Source organism: Equus caballus, chromosome 24, assembly GCF_041296265.1.
Source record: "Equus caballus isolate H_3958 breed thoroughbred chromosome 24, TB-T2T, whole genome shotgun sequence".
NCBI classification, from domain to species: Eukaryota; Metazoa; Chordata; class Mammalia; order Perissodactyla; family Equidae; genus Equus; species Equus caballus.
In genome coordinates, this window is record NC_091707.1 from 24,185,026 (window position 1) to 24,202,442 (window position 17,417).

The 17,417-nt window shown below is 38.4% G+C and overlaps 1 protein-coding gene across 12 annotated transcripts in view; it reads right to left on the reverse strand.

Moving 5' to 3' along the window:
* Positions 1-17,417, reverse strand: part of ZBTB25 (zinc finger and BTB domain containing 25) — a 42,616-nt gene that overhangs the window by 22,462 nt on the left and 2,737 nt on the right. For 6 of the 12 annotated variants that reach the window (XM_070249235.1, XM_070249229.1, XM_070249233.1 and 3 more), the window contains exons 2-3: positions 8,950-9,129; positions 4,657-5,600 (exon numbers count right to left, since the gene is read on the reverse strand). In XM_070249235.1, coding sequence (XP_070105336.1) covers positions 4,657-5,600; positions 8,950-9,122 — 1,117 coding nt within the window. In that variant the 5' untranslated portion in view covers positions 9,123-9,129. Of the gene's footprint in view, positions 1-14; positions 5,601-8,949; positions 9,130-12,706; positions 12,878-17,417 lie in introns of those variants that run through there. The other 6 variants (XM_023627895.2, XM_014735633.3, XM_001499182.6 and 3 more) reach the window with 3 other exon arrangements.

A 17,417-nucleotide genomic window follows, 5' to 3' on the forward strand; every position in this document is an offset into this window, starting at 1 on the left:
GAGCTAATAAAAGGTTTTGTTTACGACCAAGTCACATTAATTTATTTGTCGTGATAAAATACAGGAACTCCACTGTTTTCATTCCATATAGAGGATACAGAACTTTCTAAAAGAGTATTTCTGAAGCAAACTCACAGTACTTTAGGTGGAAGAGTCTAACCACGCAATCTCTCATTGATTTCAGGCTCCTGTATTTTCTATGTGTAACTTGTATTTTGAAAATTTCTTCAGTGGGCCTTTTTTATTGTAGAAGTTTTTAAAATCCAAGTTTCTTTTAAAGTATTTTAAGTTGATATTTGATCTGATCTGACTAAATGACTATTTGGCACAAAACAGAAGAGCTGATGACAGTTAATGTCAATTGCATCAGAGCAATAAGCTACTAGGTCACCAAGTGTGGCACAGATACAGACTGAAACACAAAGATTCTTCCAGGTCTTGAAGACAAAAGTCACAGTTTCTGATTCCTGGTATATAAGACATTCAGGCTTGGGACTGTGTAATCTCACCAGTTTTCAAAAAGTCCAACGATACAAACACAGAAGTACAGCAGAGAATAATCAGGTACAGATTTCACTCTTAGCAATTTAAAAATTAATTATAATAAAATACCATAGAGCTATATTTAGTTTAAAACATACAAAGACACAGTTTACATTATGAAAACTCCTCACATGGCCTATTTTACGTTAATTACTACAAAAAAAGCATACTTCTCAAGGATCTGAGTTATATCATCAAGAATTTGCCAATGCAAATAAACGTTAATGGAATTATACATTTTCCAGACTATCTTTTTCCATGATTAATATGTATTTCCTTCAGGTTTAAGTGAGGCCTTTTCCAATACTATCTGAATAGAACATAATGAATTACTATGTTAACCCCACTCCATTTCTTGTCCCCATCTAGTTTTCGGATGACCTGCATCAAAGAAACAAAATGTCATTCTCTCCATTGCTTTTGTTCCTTTTCTTATGTGTAGACAACACGTTGGGGGTAACTTTCAGTAAACTGGAATTGGCAAGGTTTTATTCCCAATAATGCCAAAGAACAAACATCCTCCTTGCTAAACGCTAAGAGAAACACTGATGATTAAACTACGGTGGAAGAGGAATTGTAGCAACACTGCTGTTTCTACAGTATTTGTAAAAAATAAAAATAGAATTTTGTCAATTAATTATTGAGCATTAAATAGTATATGACTGCTCCTCAGATGTACTAGAATTTATGGGTTAGAATAGTGAAGTTAGTAAGTTTAGCTACAGAATAAATGTAGTTTTCTTTATATTGTTGGTTTTTATCAATAATGCTGAGAGAACTTAATACAATTTTAACACGAATCCTCACAACACCCCTGTGAGGTAGGGATTGTTTATATCCACTTTACGGATGGGAAATCAGAAAATCAGAGCAAGAAATAATACTCTCAAGAGATATATACAAAGAAATCTTGGTTTTCTTACAAGGTGGACCTCACTTATCAGATACTGAGTTCTGACAATATGCTAATAAGGACAAATACTGAAACAGTCTGTTTTTCTTCAGAAAACAACTATGTAGGATCCAGAAAGAAGGGAAAATTCTAAGCTGATCCAAGGGGAAAATGTCAGTTTAGTATTTGCCTGATACATTGATTAAGGTATGTATAACATTGGCAGTTTTAAGAGCTTGGTAATCATTATGTAAGCCATAATATATGACTAAGATTATAGCTCCATTTTGCAGATGATGTAGTCAAAACTAAAAGGTTTATCTGGAAGAACTTTTCTATACAAAGTAGCTTTTCTTAGTGAGGAATCATGTCTTTAAAAAATACACCCAGAGCACAGTGTTAATCATATAACAGTTACTTTAAAAATATGCCTGTTGAGTGAATGAAAAAAAAAAAAACCTGGGGCCAGTCACACAACAGTATTCACTGGCTCTCGGCAACCCAGTTTTTGGGATTTTTTTTCTTCAAAATGGAGTTAACGTTTTTCCACTCCCTAAAACAGAGAGGATATTATGAAGACTAAGGAAAGAACATTTGCTTTGAATTCCTAATATTAAAAGGAACTATAGGAATAGGAATAAGAATACAATTAACCACTATTTTCTTAACACCCAACAAAGGTGGATATATTTCCGGTTTAAATTAATGTTGTCTACCACAGCCAGTCAGCCGCAGCAAACTCTCACTCGGCCCCGAAATGCTACCTACCCCACAACTCCTAGGCACCCCAATCCCACCCTTTAGCTACAACCATTCTTGTGTCAAGGACTAATGACTGAGCAAGTAGGAAAGAATATAGAAGGGAAAAAAACAGTAAAACTGTTACCTGAAGGAGAAAAAAAAGAATTTTCCTTGAAGAAGGCTAGGGAATATATCCTGAATAGCCTAACACACCTGATATCAATGTTAATATTTGTGTGAAATCTGTGAGGGCACTATGAGTTTGAATAATTGCTTAAACGATTTAGGTTTAAGATTAGATGAAGGTCTGACCCCAAAGAACAATGCGTTTAACTCCTCCCAATACGACTCACCCTCTATCAACAGCTAGTTAGATTATGCTCTCAACACATAGGAATCTATTTTTTTTTGAAGATTATATTTCTCCTTTTTCTCCCCAAAGCCCCCCGGTACATAGTGGTGTATTTTTAGTTGTGGGTCTTTCTAGCTGTGGCATGTGGGACACCACCTCAGCGTGGCTTGATGAGTGTTGCCATGTCCGCGCCCAGGATCCGAACTGGCGAAACCCTGGGCCGCTGAAGCAGAGCTCGGGAACCTAACCACTCAGCCACGGGGCCGGCCCCCCAACACATATGAATCTTAGTCTCAGGAGATTTTATTCTCTTGTCTAAAGCAGAAACTCAACTGCCTTACACAATGCCCATTGGTTTTCTTTATTCAGGCCTTAAGAAAAACTTATCATTTCATAATTCACCTAAACTTGCTGTCTACCCACAGAAAACCTTCGTGCCCTCAGAATGAGCTGGATTTCCCTTTGAGCTCCCTCCTCACTGAACTCGTTCTGTTGAGGAACTCTCATGTTGTCAGCAAATGTCGTCAAAAGTGTGCAGTCAGGGAGGAGCTCAAAGAGTTTTTGTACGCAGTTGAATTCTAAGCTTCACAAACCAAATTGGTTAGATATTATTAAAATCTAAAGGCTTAGAATTTAACAGGTAGCATACAAAAAAGATGAGGCTGTTTTGAAGCTTCTCTCTTTTATTGTTCTTAACTATACAGTATTTGAAATTTAAACGTTTCAGAAACAATTTAGATCTATCTTTTGTGGTGAAGTTTGACCGGCTATTTCCCAGCTACATAGAGCAGGAGAATCTATCATTAGTCCATCAATCTTAATTTTTCTGGAGTTTTAGCTTTGTAAGTTTCACCACTATAAAAGGGAGTTAAGTTTATTCACAGAGGGAAAGCTATCGTGGATTTTAAACATAGTTCCAGGACACTGACTTTATCTACTCTGCTAGTTTTATAGACCAGAAAAAAGTGAAAACCATGCCACTGAAAAATTACTTTTTCAAGCAATTGTCAGAAAATTAACATAAACTCAGGCAGCCTAGAAAATCTCCTGACACTGAGGGTAGAAAGATAATTTGTATTTTATCATTTTCCTCTTTAAACTCATGTAAACCCCTGGTCATAAAAATCTCAAATTGCTCTTAGGGTCTTTAAGAAAACACTCTAGGTTCAGGTGACAACACTGGGGTGTTAGTCAACACAGATCTACCTGAATCTCTTCTCTGTCTCTGACTCTGGGGCTTCCACACTCATCTGTGTGTATGTAGCTGACTGTTTCTCTCTTTAAGCTTTTTTTGACGTCTCACTCTTCTCCCTCTTTTTTACCTAAAATATTTTTTATTGAAAATGAGATATGCTCAATGTTAAAAAATAAATAAAAACCACGTAAGATGTTGCAGAGCTAGTAAGTAAAAAGTAATTTTAAAACTATTCATGATTTGGTATAGCTATGCCTTAAAGCAAATTTTTACGTTATATAGTTATGCGTTAAAATAACTAGTAACTTTCTATATGGCAGAAAATATTTTAAAATAATCCTCATAGGCGCTTAATTCATATAAAACATTAGCCAAAAGTGATAGTCTAGAATATCCTTTTAAAAAGATTTCACTTACTTCATATTCAATTTGCTTTTACTGATTCTACAATCTAGAGTAACTTAGAAATTCTATAAATATTCACTCTAAAGTTCCATATTTCTACACTGATTTCTAAACTGCGATTTATGAAAAGTTCACAGCCCTAATTGAAGGTTACATTTTAGTAGTCATGTATTAATATATCTTACAATAAGAAGACCTAATATATACAACCTTAAAACTATAGATAAATGGCAAAGAAAAAAAGTCAATAGAACTTTAGGAGGAAAATAATTCATGAATAAAAAAATCCACGTTAATTTTTTTCAAAATTGATATAAAAATTCTGAAGGAGAAACTGCTACTCAACTAGGATAGTGTCCACATTCTCTTGTGTGAGCTCTGACTCTAAGGCACAAGATGAGTCTAACGGTTCTTGCGACAAGCGAGAACTTTTCAGGGGGACATCAGACCAGCTGTCACAGAACGGCTGAAATCTCTGGGCTAATGCATTACCAAATCTTTGGCATCGGTTATATCTGTAAGATTTACCTTTGTGTGTGTACATGTGTTCCAGCAATTGGCTCTTTCGGAGAAATTTATGACCACAGATGGTACAGGTGATTTTTCTTTTCCTTGAAAAAGAAAAATTACAGTTTAATTCTACTGGCTCTGTGTCTTTGGAGATCAAAGACACTTGACTGATCTGCAAAGGCTCTGTGGTACCCCGGTTCGAGTGGTCAGGCTGCTGCTCGTTCTCCTTGACAATGAAGGAGCTGAGCCTGCGGCATTCAAGAGCCTCGCTAGTTTCATTAAGTGGATGCACTTCACCAAGGTCATTACTTTCCAGAATGGAAGCAGGGACACCAAACGGGAGGGATCCAGACACATGGGTGTGGAGATGTTGCCTTAGATTACTACGGGAATCAAAACGTTCACCACAGTAATGGCATAAGTGTATTTTGATACTGCTTTCTGTGAAAGTGGGGCCTGTCACCTCTGACGAGGGTGAGGGATGGCTCTGAGAAATCACAGATTCTGGGTCACATCTCTCCTGCTTGATGGACACTGGGGGCTTCTGGTGCTCCTCCAAGGCCTGGGCGGCAGGGTGGGCCCTCTGCTGGTCTGCAGTGCCATCATCCAGCCCAATAGCAAGAGAGAGCTGCAACTGGGGGTGGTCACCCTGGACAGCAGCTCTGTTTCCACTGTTATTGGAAGGAGCTTCTTTGACCTCCAGCCCTTGTTTGACAGCTGTTTTTTGGGTCGTTGAGATCTGAATGCCATATAAATTTGAGGACTGCACAGTCTCTGGTGAGAACACTTGATTCATTTCGGTCGCAATATGAGAAAGGTAGTCGGCATGAAGAAATCGAATCCCTTCCTCCAAACGACTGTGATCCACAATCTGTTTTGGCCCTTTCCCCGTGTACATGATGTGCAACAAATAGCTGAATATGTCAGGCTGGATGTCAGTTGGTTGTATTTTTATGCATTCACTGTTAAAAACGAAAAACAGACCCACACAATGAAACACCCAGTTGGCCTTTTAGTTAACAGGATACAGTCTTAACCTAAAGCAAGTTCCTCTTAAGAAGTTCAAACTTAGCAATCTGCCTTGATGGAAGACGGCAATAAAAGCTTAAACTTTCATTGTATACCAGTTTCATGGCCTAGCAACAAATCTTCATGTATTCAATTTATTTCCTAAAGTTAGGAAACACGACAGATATTCTGAGTAATTCAACATTAACTTAGTGGCTCCTAAGTAACATGCACTATACTGGTGCCATGGGTTATAAAAATGATGAATAAAATAGCTACCCTCCTCTTAGGGAACTTAAAAGTCTACTGAGTATATAACTAAAAAAAACTGAAAACAGGGACTCAAACAGATACCTCTACACAGATGTTTATTACATTATTCACATTAGCCAAGAGATGGAAACAACCCAAGTGTCCATCAACAGATGAATGGATAAACAAAATGTGTCATATACATACAATGGAATATTATTCAACCATAAAAAGGAATGAAGTTCTGATTTTGCTATAACAAGGATGAACCTTGAAAACATTATGCTAAGTGAAATCAGACACAACAGGACAAATTTTGTATGATGCCACTTATAGGAAATACCTAGAATAGGAAAATTCATAGAGACAGAAAGTATATTAGAGGTTACCAGGAGCTTGGAGGGGGAGAGTTAATGGGCACAGTTTATGTTTGGGGTGATGAAAAGTTTCAGAAATAGATAGTGGTGACGATGAGAAGCTCTGTTTTAAGCATTTTAATATTATTAATCCATTTAATTTTCTTAACACCCTGGGGTGGGTATACTAGTCTAGTGTTTCACAGAGAAGGAAACCAAGGCACAGAGAGATCAATTACACTGCAATTATTTTCTTTACATGCATTACCTCTCTATTAGATTATAAATTTCTTGAGGGCAGGGAGTGTAATTTACCTTGCACTGGGGTCTACAACAGTGCACAACATTGTGACTGTAATTTATGCCACTGAATTATACAATTAAAAATAGTTAAAATGACAAATTTTGTTATACATACTTTACCACAATAAAAAATATTCAAAATTCTTAAAAAGGTCTATTAAAATCGGTAATATTTAGAATTTAAATTACACTAGCCTTATTTTGGCTTCCCAACTATATTAATATATCTACTCTTTAAATCACAAGTGAATACAGGCATGACTTTGAAAAGCTTTAAAATAACCCCAAGCCAAATTTTTACATAGGAATCTAGAATTCAGATAATAGATGGAAATATCTGTGTAAGAAGAAATCAGGAAACACCCTGCAAAATGGATGGTGAAGACAACCTGGGAGAAGTGCTGGACGTCAAGGAACATTGGGATCAGTCACTGAACTCACCTTCCCGGAAGCAGAAGCGTGTGTCAATGCTCCAGAAAGCACTGGGTGTCAGCATGCTGGCAACCCATTTCTTCAGTCCTGATTCTCAGGATTCCCTCTTGGGTTTCACTCTTGGCTCTGACCCACCCACTGCCATGGTCTGTGGCAAGGTTTTTTTCACATCAGCACAGAGCTCTGTTAACTGAGGATTGTCAGCTGCTCCACAGAGACACCACCAGCAGGCCTGCCACTTCAGTATCTCCTGCATTTACTGGAGCCTGATGCCTGGTACACAACGACCGCTTTGAGGGCTGAACCAACTCACAGCTTCTCAGACGAGACTGATGTGAAGGTAGTGTTTCTAATCTAGTTTCTACATTGCCGCTTAGGTCAGAGAGGAAACTCTTTGGTGTGGCAGAAAAGGCTACCCAGAACCTGTCCCCCACTCTAAGCTCCTCTCCTCTTTGTGCCATACATTCTGATCATTCTGATCTACTCTGTTTTCTGAGTGTGCTAGGCTGGCTCATATCTGTGTGTTTTCATGCATTTTTTCCCTCTGCTTACAATGTACCTTCTTGCATTCCTCTACAACATCTGAAAACTCCTCCTGATCCTTCAAGATCCTTCAGGATCTTGTTCCAACCTGTTCCAACATTCTCAAAATAGGGCTGCTGACACTCCATTCTACCTTGTACAACACTTCCATTATAGACTTATCACATTAAGTATTAATAATAGCAGCTAACAGCGCTAAGCTCTGTTCTAAATATTTTAATATTATTAATCCATTTAATTTTCTCAACAGCCTGGGGTAGGTATACTAGTCTAGTGTTTCACAGAGAAGGAAACCAGGGCACAGAGGGATAAATTACACTGCAGTTATTTTCTTTACATGCATTACCTATTAGACTACAGATCTCTTGAGGGCAGGGAGTGTAACTTACCTGTTACTGGGGTCTAGAACAGTGCCTTACATGTAAATACTCAATAAATAGTTGAATGAATGATCAATTAAAAATGTATAATTGAGGGGCCAGCCCAGTGGCATAGCAGTTAAGTTCACACAACCTGCTTCAGTGGCCTGGGGTTCACCGGTTCAGATCCCGAGCGTGGACCTATGCACCACTTATCAAGCCACGTTGTAGCAGGCATCCCACATATAAAGTGGAGGGAGATAGGCACAGATGTTACCTCAGGCCCACTCTTCCTCAGCAAAAAAGAGGAGGATTGGCAGCAGATGTTAGCTCAGGGCTAATCTTCCTCAAAAAAAAAAAATGTATAATTGAGGCTGGACTCCTAAATATTTCATATAACATCTACTAAAAAAACATAAAGAGTGTTCTATCACTTTCAATCTAGGATGAATTAAAGCTATTCTTTAGAAAGAACTCAGAAGCTGAATGTCACTTTCCAGCCCTCTCTCTACATACCTATCATGTTGGGGTAACCTAAATTCAAGAAAACTTTTTGAAAAGTTTTTGAAACAAATGACCTTTGAATTGTAATATGGAATATACGGTGAGTAGAATTATGACACTGAAACCTTGCTATGAAAGTGTTATGGAATAGAAATCAACAACTTTGTGATTAGAGCAAAGACCTTTAAGAGCACAGATTTGCATCTGAGTCTAACGTATTAACTATATAATCATAAATGGACACGTTACTTAACTCAGTCTCAGTTTCCTTTTCTTTAAAATAGGGGTTACAGTAGAATTTACCTTAGGTAAATACTTAGTGCTTAGGTATGGGATAAGCCTTCAATAAATTTTAGCTATTACTGTTTTCATTCTTATTTTCCACCATGGATCCTATACTCTGAGTTTAATTACTGATGTGTAGAAAAAAATTATTATAAATTTTTTTTTATTAAGGTGACCCCATAACAAAAACCCCCAAAATGATGTTATAATAAGGCCTAGATATATCACAATATTAAAAATTCTTCTGATTTACAAAAGCACACCCTTACCTTGTTTGGTGAATAAATATCATCTTGAAATAGTTAGAAAAAGCAGCAAGCACTGCTCTGTGGGCTTTGAAGTAAACATCTCCAATAGCAACAGTGCAATCACACAGAAAACCAAATTCTCGTTGCATGTTCAGCTGCTGCAGGAGGACAAGGCTATGGCTGGCTGTGTCCATTGTGGCTCTGAGAAAAAGGACAATTTTTTCTTATGAAACTGGCTACAGTTTATGCAGACCTACAGAGTACAAGGAGCACTAAATTTAAATGAAATTATCCAACAGCTCTCCATACTGTCCCTTTCACCCCAAACCTAGCTAACATTAAATCTCCCCATATGACAATCAATGTCAACGCTGCTGAAACTGTAAAATATGGCTTTTTTTCATCTGGTAAGAAGGTAGCTTGGTATGAGTGACACAGGAGCAAAAGGAAAGCCTATCCTTTTTTATCTATGTGACCACATGTTTCTAGTCCTGTTTCCTCACTGGAAAAATGGGCATGAGATACTGATCCCTCCCCACCTCAGAGCTAAATGAAGGGAGTTATGTGAAAAGCACCTTCTGATGGAAACTGCTATTCACACAGAAGTGTGTCCTGGCTGGGCTACAGCTGTCACTGCTCCTTACAGATCCTTTGTGAACTCAGGGGACACCGGCCTCCTAACTATCATACAATGTTTGTGAAGCTTATCAGTCACAGTATGTTCAGGAGCCCTTAAAATAGATGTCAAGACACATCCCCCGATTTACATGGGGCCCTGGAGCCCCATGGGAAGGAACCTAAACCCTGATCTAAACTGGATTCAGACACATATAAACACGGAGGTTCCCGAAGGAAGCAAAATGCACCACTAGTCCCACGGTGAAAATCATGCATGAGGAAGAACATGCAAAAGAATTCTGGCGGAGAAGAGTAGTGTGAGCAGCAAGGACATTCAAGGGCACTGTGGTTCCGGGCAGGTTGGAGGCTGTGCTTCACCACCTTCTCCACCCAACTGTGCAGAGCACCCTAGTGCTTTAGGGAGATGGCAGCTGTGGTATAAAGTGTGTCACCAGGGGGCTGGGAGAACATCCTCTAAAAGAGCAGATCCTACAAAGAGAATGAAGTTTCCTCACTAGCCAGAGAGAACAAGGTCTAAGGTCAGTGATGAGTGTGGGGTTAGCTGTCTGGAGATTGGCAGTGGCTTGGGCAGCAGACAGCGGAGTGACCGATAATATAGGAAAAATTGCTAACACTTTATAGTGCGTTCTATGAGTCAGGCACTTTCCACTCACTCAATTTTCAGTACAACTCTACGACAAAGGGAATACTCAATGCATCTTATAGTGAAGAACCGAACCAGCACAGAGAGTTAACTTAGCCAAGGTCACACGCTAGTCAGCGGCAGAAGAGGGGACTCAAACCCAGGCACTGGGCTCCAGAGCCCAAACGTCCTCCCTCTCCACCTCCCAGAGAGCACATAGACTGGAGGAGCCTCGGGAACAGTCTGGTTACACATCAAGGCACCTCGGGAAGCCTCAGGAATATATCGAAAGAGGAATCAGGGAGAAACTCAGATTTCCTGCTGCTTATGCAAATGTGACATAGCAACACAAATATTTATTCTTTCTAGTGGATAAAGTCTAGACTATAACTGGTAAAGGCAAAGGTAATTATTACTGATAAAAGGCTAAACTTATTTTTATTAAAACTACATATTTAATGTACTGATAGGGAATAACCTCCAAGATACAGTACGTAAAAAAAGCAAAGTATAAAACTGTATAGAGAGCACTACTATGAGGTGGGGTGGTTATTTTTATAGGTGGCAGAGGAACTTATACATAAATATATTCTTGTTTATGTACACATCTCTGGAAAGTTTCAAAGAAACAAGTAACATGTTCATTTCTAGGAGGGAAACTAGGGAGCAAGGAGTTAAGAGTGGAGGGAACTGTACTGTTGGAACTTAAAAAAACCTTTTATTGACGTTTAGTATCATAAATACATACTAAATATATTCCTTTTTCTCTCATTTTTTAAAATTATGAAATATTTCAGATAGAAAAGTAGGTCCAGACAAGAATGTAACAAACACCCACCAACCCCTGAGCACAGAAAGTAAACCCCGTGAGAGACCCCTGGCATCTCTCCCTCATTCTATCCCCCTCCCCACAAAGTACCCACCATCCTGCACTTGGTGTTTACGACTCTCTTGTACGCCGTCACATTCTTACTGCAAATGCATATATCACTTAACAAGGTAGTGTTTTGCATGTTTCAAAATTTTATATAAATAAAATTGTACTTTAGGGATCCTGCAACTTGCTTCTTTTAAGTCAACATTCACACATTACTTTTAAAAACCCTACTTATTCAAACATAATAGTTTCCCCAATCTAAAAAAAAACTCATATCCTTTACCATCTCATGTTAAAAGCCTTTAAGCAGCAATGAAACAAGAAATAATAAGACAACCTACAGACTCGAGCCTATCCTCTAACAAGATCCAAATTGTGGGTATTGTTCCAAAAGGGCATTTAGTCAAAAGTTACTATTTATTGTATTTACCACATTTCCTTGATTCTAAAGCACCATCAGTTTATAGCGAGATTAAAAAACCAAAATAAAATTCTATGTTGGAGATGTTAGTATTTGAAAAACATGTCTTAGATTCAATGAAATGGTTCAAATTGAAGTACCTTAAAATACCCTTACAAATTGTCTCAACCTCCCTCAGCAGATCATAAACATTTTTACCAGTTTTTTTCTATATACATATTATACATTAGTATAATAAACTCTTGAAACATATGGAAATGAGAAATGGCACGCTAAAAAACCAAATATAGAAAAATGTTGCGGTTAATGATCTATGAATAACAGTTACATTCTTCAGTTATTGAACAAATATTTTTTGAAGAGAAATTTAATAAACATTTGAAAACATCCATTGAACAAAGCATGGGGATGGAAAAAAAATTACATAGATGCTGCAATCAAGATTACAGGCTAACAGGGGAAACAAAACACAAAACCTAGTAATTGCAACATGAAGTAAAAGTGTTAAATGCCATAAGAGCAGTTTGGAGAACATGGTGTGAGGGGGAGATAAATAACAGGAGACTCAATGGAAAATAAGCCATGGGAACTGGATTTGGATAAACAGGCAGAAGGTGAACACAGCATTCCAGGCAGAAAAAATGGAATGAGTAAAATGACAGGGAGGGGTACAAATATATAGATAACTGAAGAATTCAGTTTGGCATAGAACAAACAAAAGTAAGTGAATAACAAGAGATGGGGTCAGCTCACAGCGGGCACACAGTTAAAAGGTACTCCAGCTGTGTTTGCAATGAACTATGTTAGGACATTTTCTGTGGGAGGGAAACTGGCAGAGTAGTTAAAGCTTGGACTCTAGAATCCAAAAGTATGGATTAAAATCCTAGCTCTGCCATTTACCTGTGTGATCTAGACAGGAGACTCAACTCTCTGGGCTTCAGTTTCACTTATAAAATATGGACAACTGCAGTATCTACCTCACAGGTTGTTATATAGATTTAGTAAGATAACGCATGTGAGCACTTAGAAATAGTGAGGCCCATAGTAAGTGTTCAATAAACACCAGTTATCACCATCATTAGGCCTAGGAGTCAAGACTGCTCTAGCAGCAATATAAAAAAAAGATTAGCAAGGGAAAGGCATGGAGAAAGAAAGAAGCGCAAAGAGCCTACTCCAACTCCAAAGGCAGTGGAAATGAAGGAAGGAATACAAGACACACCAGATTTGCCTTGGCAGCAGACTGGATGTGGTCAGCCACAATGATCAAGCCAAAGGTGAGTCTCGGAATTCCAGTTTGGATAACTGGAAGAATTCATTCACTTCTTCAGGTCATATGTGCAGAGTAACTGCCATGTGCTAGGTGTTGATAAAAAGGCTGGGTCCTAGAACACTGGAGAAGAGGCACAGAAACTGGCTTGGTAAGAGAGAAGTTTCACCTTGGGGTCATCCTCCAATCAGGGTGATAGTTTCCTGTTTCCTCATATGTCTGGTCACTTTGGATAATATCCTAGACATTGTGATTGCTATAGTAAAGACCCCAGATTCTGTAATATTCTTCCTAGGAGTTAACGTTTTTGTTTTGTTTTGCAGACAATTAACTTGGCTGGACTTAAACTCCAAGTTCTAACTCCCCTATGGTTCAGTTTTCTTAGTGTTAGATGTGCTGTCTTGAGGCTGCTCAACACATGTATAAGTTTAGGGGTTGGCAAGAGATTCAAGCTGAGTTTATACACAGTATTTAAGGTCGTCCCCCCCGCCCCCACCACCACTGACATCTTTTCTAGGATTTTGCTCCTTACTTTCCAGCTGTGTGATCACTCTGAACTTTGTCCTCTTTTCTTCAAGCAAGTAAGATTACAGGTTATCCCAGTTTTAGCCATCCCATCATGTCACCAACTGGGGCCTTCTCTGAGGCTAAAAGCCATAAAAATGGAAAGGTATGCACTGTTGGTCCCTTCTTCCAAGTGTAGACCTCATTCCAGTTTCTGCCTGCTTTTTGTCATTCTTGAATGCCATCTGGTAGTTTTTAAAACTTTTTCAAGTTTATAGTTTAATTTTTTGTTTTGGTGAGGAAGATTGGCCCTGAGCTAACATCTGTACCAATCTTCCTCTTTTTGCTTGAGGAAGGTTGTTGTTGAGCTAACATTTGTGGCAATCCTCTTCCATTTTCTATGTGGGATGCTGCCACAGCAAGGCTTGATGAGTGGTGCATAGGTCTGTGCCGGGGATCTGAACCAGTGAACCCTGGGCTGCTGAAGTAGAGTGTGCGAACTTAACCACTACACCACTGGGCCAGCTCCTAAAGTTTACAGTTTTTATCTGCAGAATTGCCCCCAAAGGTACTACTCAGCCATGACCCTTCATTAGCAGTTTTAAAAAGTTCTGGTCTCAAGATCCATTTATACTCTAAAGAAAAGTATTAGGGTCAACAGAGAGCTGTTGTTTATGTGGGTTATATTTATCAATATGTACCATGGTAGAACTTAAAACTGAGAAACTCTTAAATATTTATTTAAAATAACAAGTTCATTACTTATTAACATAAATAATACATTTTTTCCTTAAAAAAAAGGCATTGTTATGGCATTGCTTTATATTTTGCTATCTTCTTTAATACCTGGCTTTAAAAAATATACCCAGTTCTTTTATTTGCTTCTGCATTTAATCTGTTGCCACATGTTGTTCTGGTTCAAACATATTAAGAGAATTTGGCCCTACAAAAGGGAGATTCACGGGGGCCGGCCCCGTGGCTGAGTGGTTAAGTTCTCGTGCTTCCGGGGCCCATGGTTTCACCGGTTTGGATCCTGGGCATGGACATGGCACTGCTCATCAAGCCATGCTGAGGTGGCATCCCACATGTCACAACTAGAAGGACCCATGACTAAAAATATACAATTATGTACCGGGGGCTTTGGGGAGAAAAAGGAAAAATAAAATCTTTTAAAAAAAAAAAAAAAGGGAGATTCTTGTAGACCCACTGAAAGGGTTTCCAGAACTTCCAGGGGGGTCCTTGGTCCACACTTTGAGAACCTCTGCCCTACACTATCTTTTTTTTGATCCTATAAGGTAGTAGAGTAGGTACTACATTAGTTCCATTTTATAGTTGAGGAACCATTGGCTCAGAGAAGGCAGGAAAGGTACCCAAAGTCAGACAACTAGCTATAAAATGGCACTGGTAGTACTTCAAGTTGGACTTTAAACTCAGTGCCCTTTCTTCAAAACCCCAATCTAGAACTTTCAACATATATATTGATGGCAGATTTTGTGACTATATTGAACCAAATAAGGGGGTAAATTTTCCAAGTTTATAAAATGAAACAAATTCAGATCTGTTAAAAAAAAAAATAAGCCTTAAATATATAATAAGTGCATTCAAACTTCTTTGCATAATAATATACCTTTGATGTTTTAAGGCAACACAGATTTTTACCCCATATAAACAGTCAATCCATCAAAGTTAAGGACATTTTCCAACACATTCTACTTTGCAAATTATTAGCTGGCTTTTTATATAGCTTTTGCTCATCATTTCTTTGACCATCAATTTTATTTTCTCTTACATGTGGAACAGCCAAAGTTTCCTATGCTTACAGAAAGATCTTAGAAGTTACATTTGAGAATTTTTGGTGAAAATGTTAAGATGTGAGAGAGGTTGCAGAAAAATAATTATCATTGTATTATATTTACAAATACTAGAGCCAAAATGTAAGAGTGCTACATCTTAAAATGCTTTATCTGTTATCGAAGTTGTATTTACATTATAATGGGGTTAGCAATGATATTTAAGAAAGACTACAAAAATCTTGTTTACTTAATAGATTGCAGTGACTCTGGATTTGCTTAAACTACATAAACTAGAACAGCTTTATACCAGTATCTATGTTTGTTCAATTCAAAGTTAGCTTGCTATTCAACATCTTTGATTTTTATTCACTTAAAAAATCTATTGTATTGGTCAGACTGGACTCTCAGATCTATGGCAGCCAGAACGATGTCCTGGAATACACAGCTTTTCATTCTCTTAGGCTGTAAGAATCTTTAATAAAAAAAAAGAACAAAACGAGTAAGACATCTGTTTCTGTAGAAAACAAGCAGCCTCAGATATCTTCTCTGTGGTTACTACCATTGTGACTTTCTTATGAATGATCATTAAGACAAGGAGTCAGGAAAGTTGGCAGAGGAATGTGTACAGCTTTTTTGAGATATTTACTCATGGCTATAAACACAAAGGTAAAAGCAGAAATATTCAAAGTGCCACATGATAAAAGAGTTTATACACTGATTTCCACTTTTAGTGGTACTTTCTGATTGTGGAGGTGTAACATTCTATAACCCAGAAGTCATGTTATGCTTGAATAGTGGCCCTTATTGCTGACTGTACTGTAAAACCTCCCATGTAGAACGGCACTGATGCCTGGGTCCTATGCCAAGCTAACCCACACAGAATTGCTGAGGGTGAGGTACAGAGCCTTTTTTTTTTTTTCTGGTGAGGAAGATTGGCCCTGAGCTAACATCTGTTGCCAATCTTCCTCCTTTTGCTCGAGGAAGACTTGCCCTGGGCTAACATCTGTGGCAGTCTTCCTCTTTTTGCTTGAGGAAGAGTGTCCCTGAGCTAACATCTATGCCAATCTTCCTCTGTTTTGTATGTGGGATGCCACCACAGTATGGCTTAATGAGCAGTGTGTACGTCCATGCCTGGGATCTGAACCTGTGAACCCGGGGCTGCCAAAGCAGAGTGTGTGAGCTTAACCACTATGGGACCAGGGGCCCCTCACCCGCCCGACACACAGTCTTTTCAAAAAAGCTCCTCAGGTGATTCTAATATGATGCCTCAGTTAAGAACCACTGCGTTAGAAGAGGTGACTAAGGAAACCCAAGAAAATATTTCACACTCTAAAATTACAGGAAAAAAGAAGCACTTTCACAAGAAATGCTCAAATGTGGGAAATATACCAATTACATTAAATGAACAAAAATCAACAATTGTAATTCTAATTGTATTTTAAACTAAAAAATTAGCCAGATTAAGAAGCAAAAGTGCTCCCAAACTAGTAGGATGCACCTTGGAGGCAGAGGAGGAACACACAATTTTCAGACTTCTTTTTAAAAAGTATTTAGGAAAAAGAGGTATTTACTCCCGAAGGCCATTACAGCCATTTTCATAACATCTAAAAGTGATATGGAAATTCCAAATCTGAAAATATTGTTTGAGGTACAATCTGTGGTAATTCTAGGCATCTGCTTAAGAAAAGCCGTGAGAATATAAGAGGAGAGGGTAAGCAGCAGACGTGGTAGATGACACAGGAAGAGCAGTTATGCTCTAAAAACCTTTAACGGAACAGGGAGACGTTAGTTTGGGGCCTCCTGCCTGTTGGCAGACACAGCCAGCCTGCTACATCTCTAGCCCCATCTAACCAACATGTGGGATGCCTGATAAAAACCGCAGCACCAGGCAAACAAAACGCTAACACCAGTGAGTGCAAATTGCTAGTGGACCTTAAAAAAATCAGAATCCCGTGAAGTAAAGAAAAAGATTCTTCGTAGTCCACTAAAAAAATAAAGACTGCATTTCTGAAAAAAAAAAAGGTACTCAAAGGACAGAAGAAAGTTGGAAAATGACAGCCCTAGTACAGACCTAGAATACAGTACAAACAAGAACGATGGTAACTTCTGAACGTAGGTGTGCCAGGACTTCCTCTGCCACCGAACATCCCACTGACACGTTATCCACATGGGCTAATGAAACCCTTTGCTTAAAGTGCCTAGAGTTTTTCAGGAGGAACAAAAAGTCACTGCATAATTAATTTGTAACCAGGGAAGAAATGAATTAGAAAAATTTCAAAAATAACCAACTTAACACTATAAACACTTTTTCTCCAGATAAGGTTAAAAAGAAAAAAATCCTGCTAGCAAAGGGAAAGGAGAAGCGT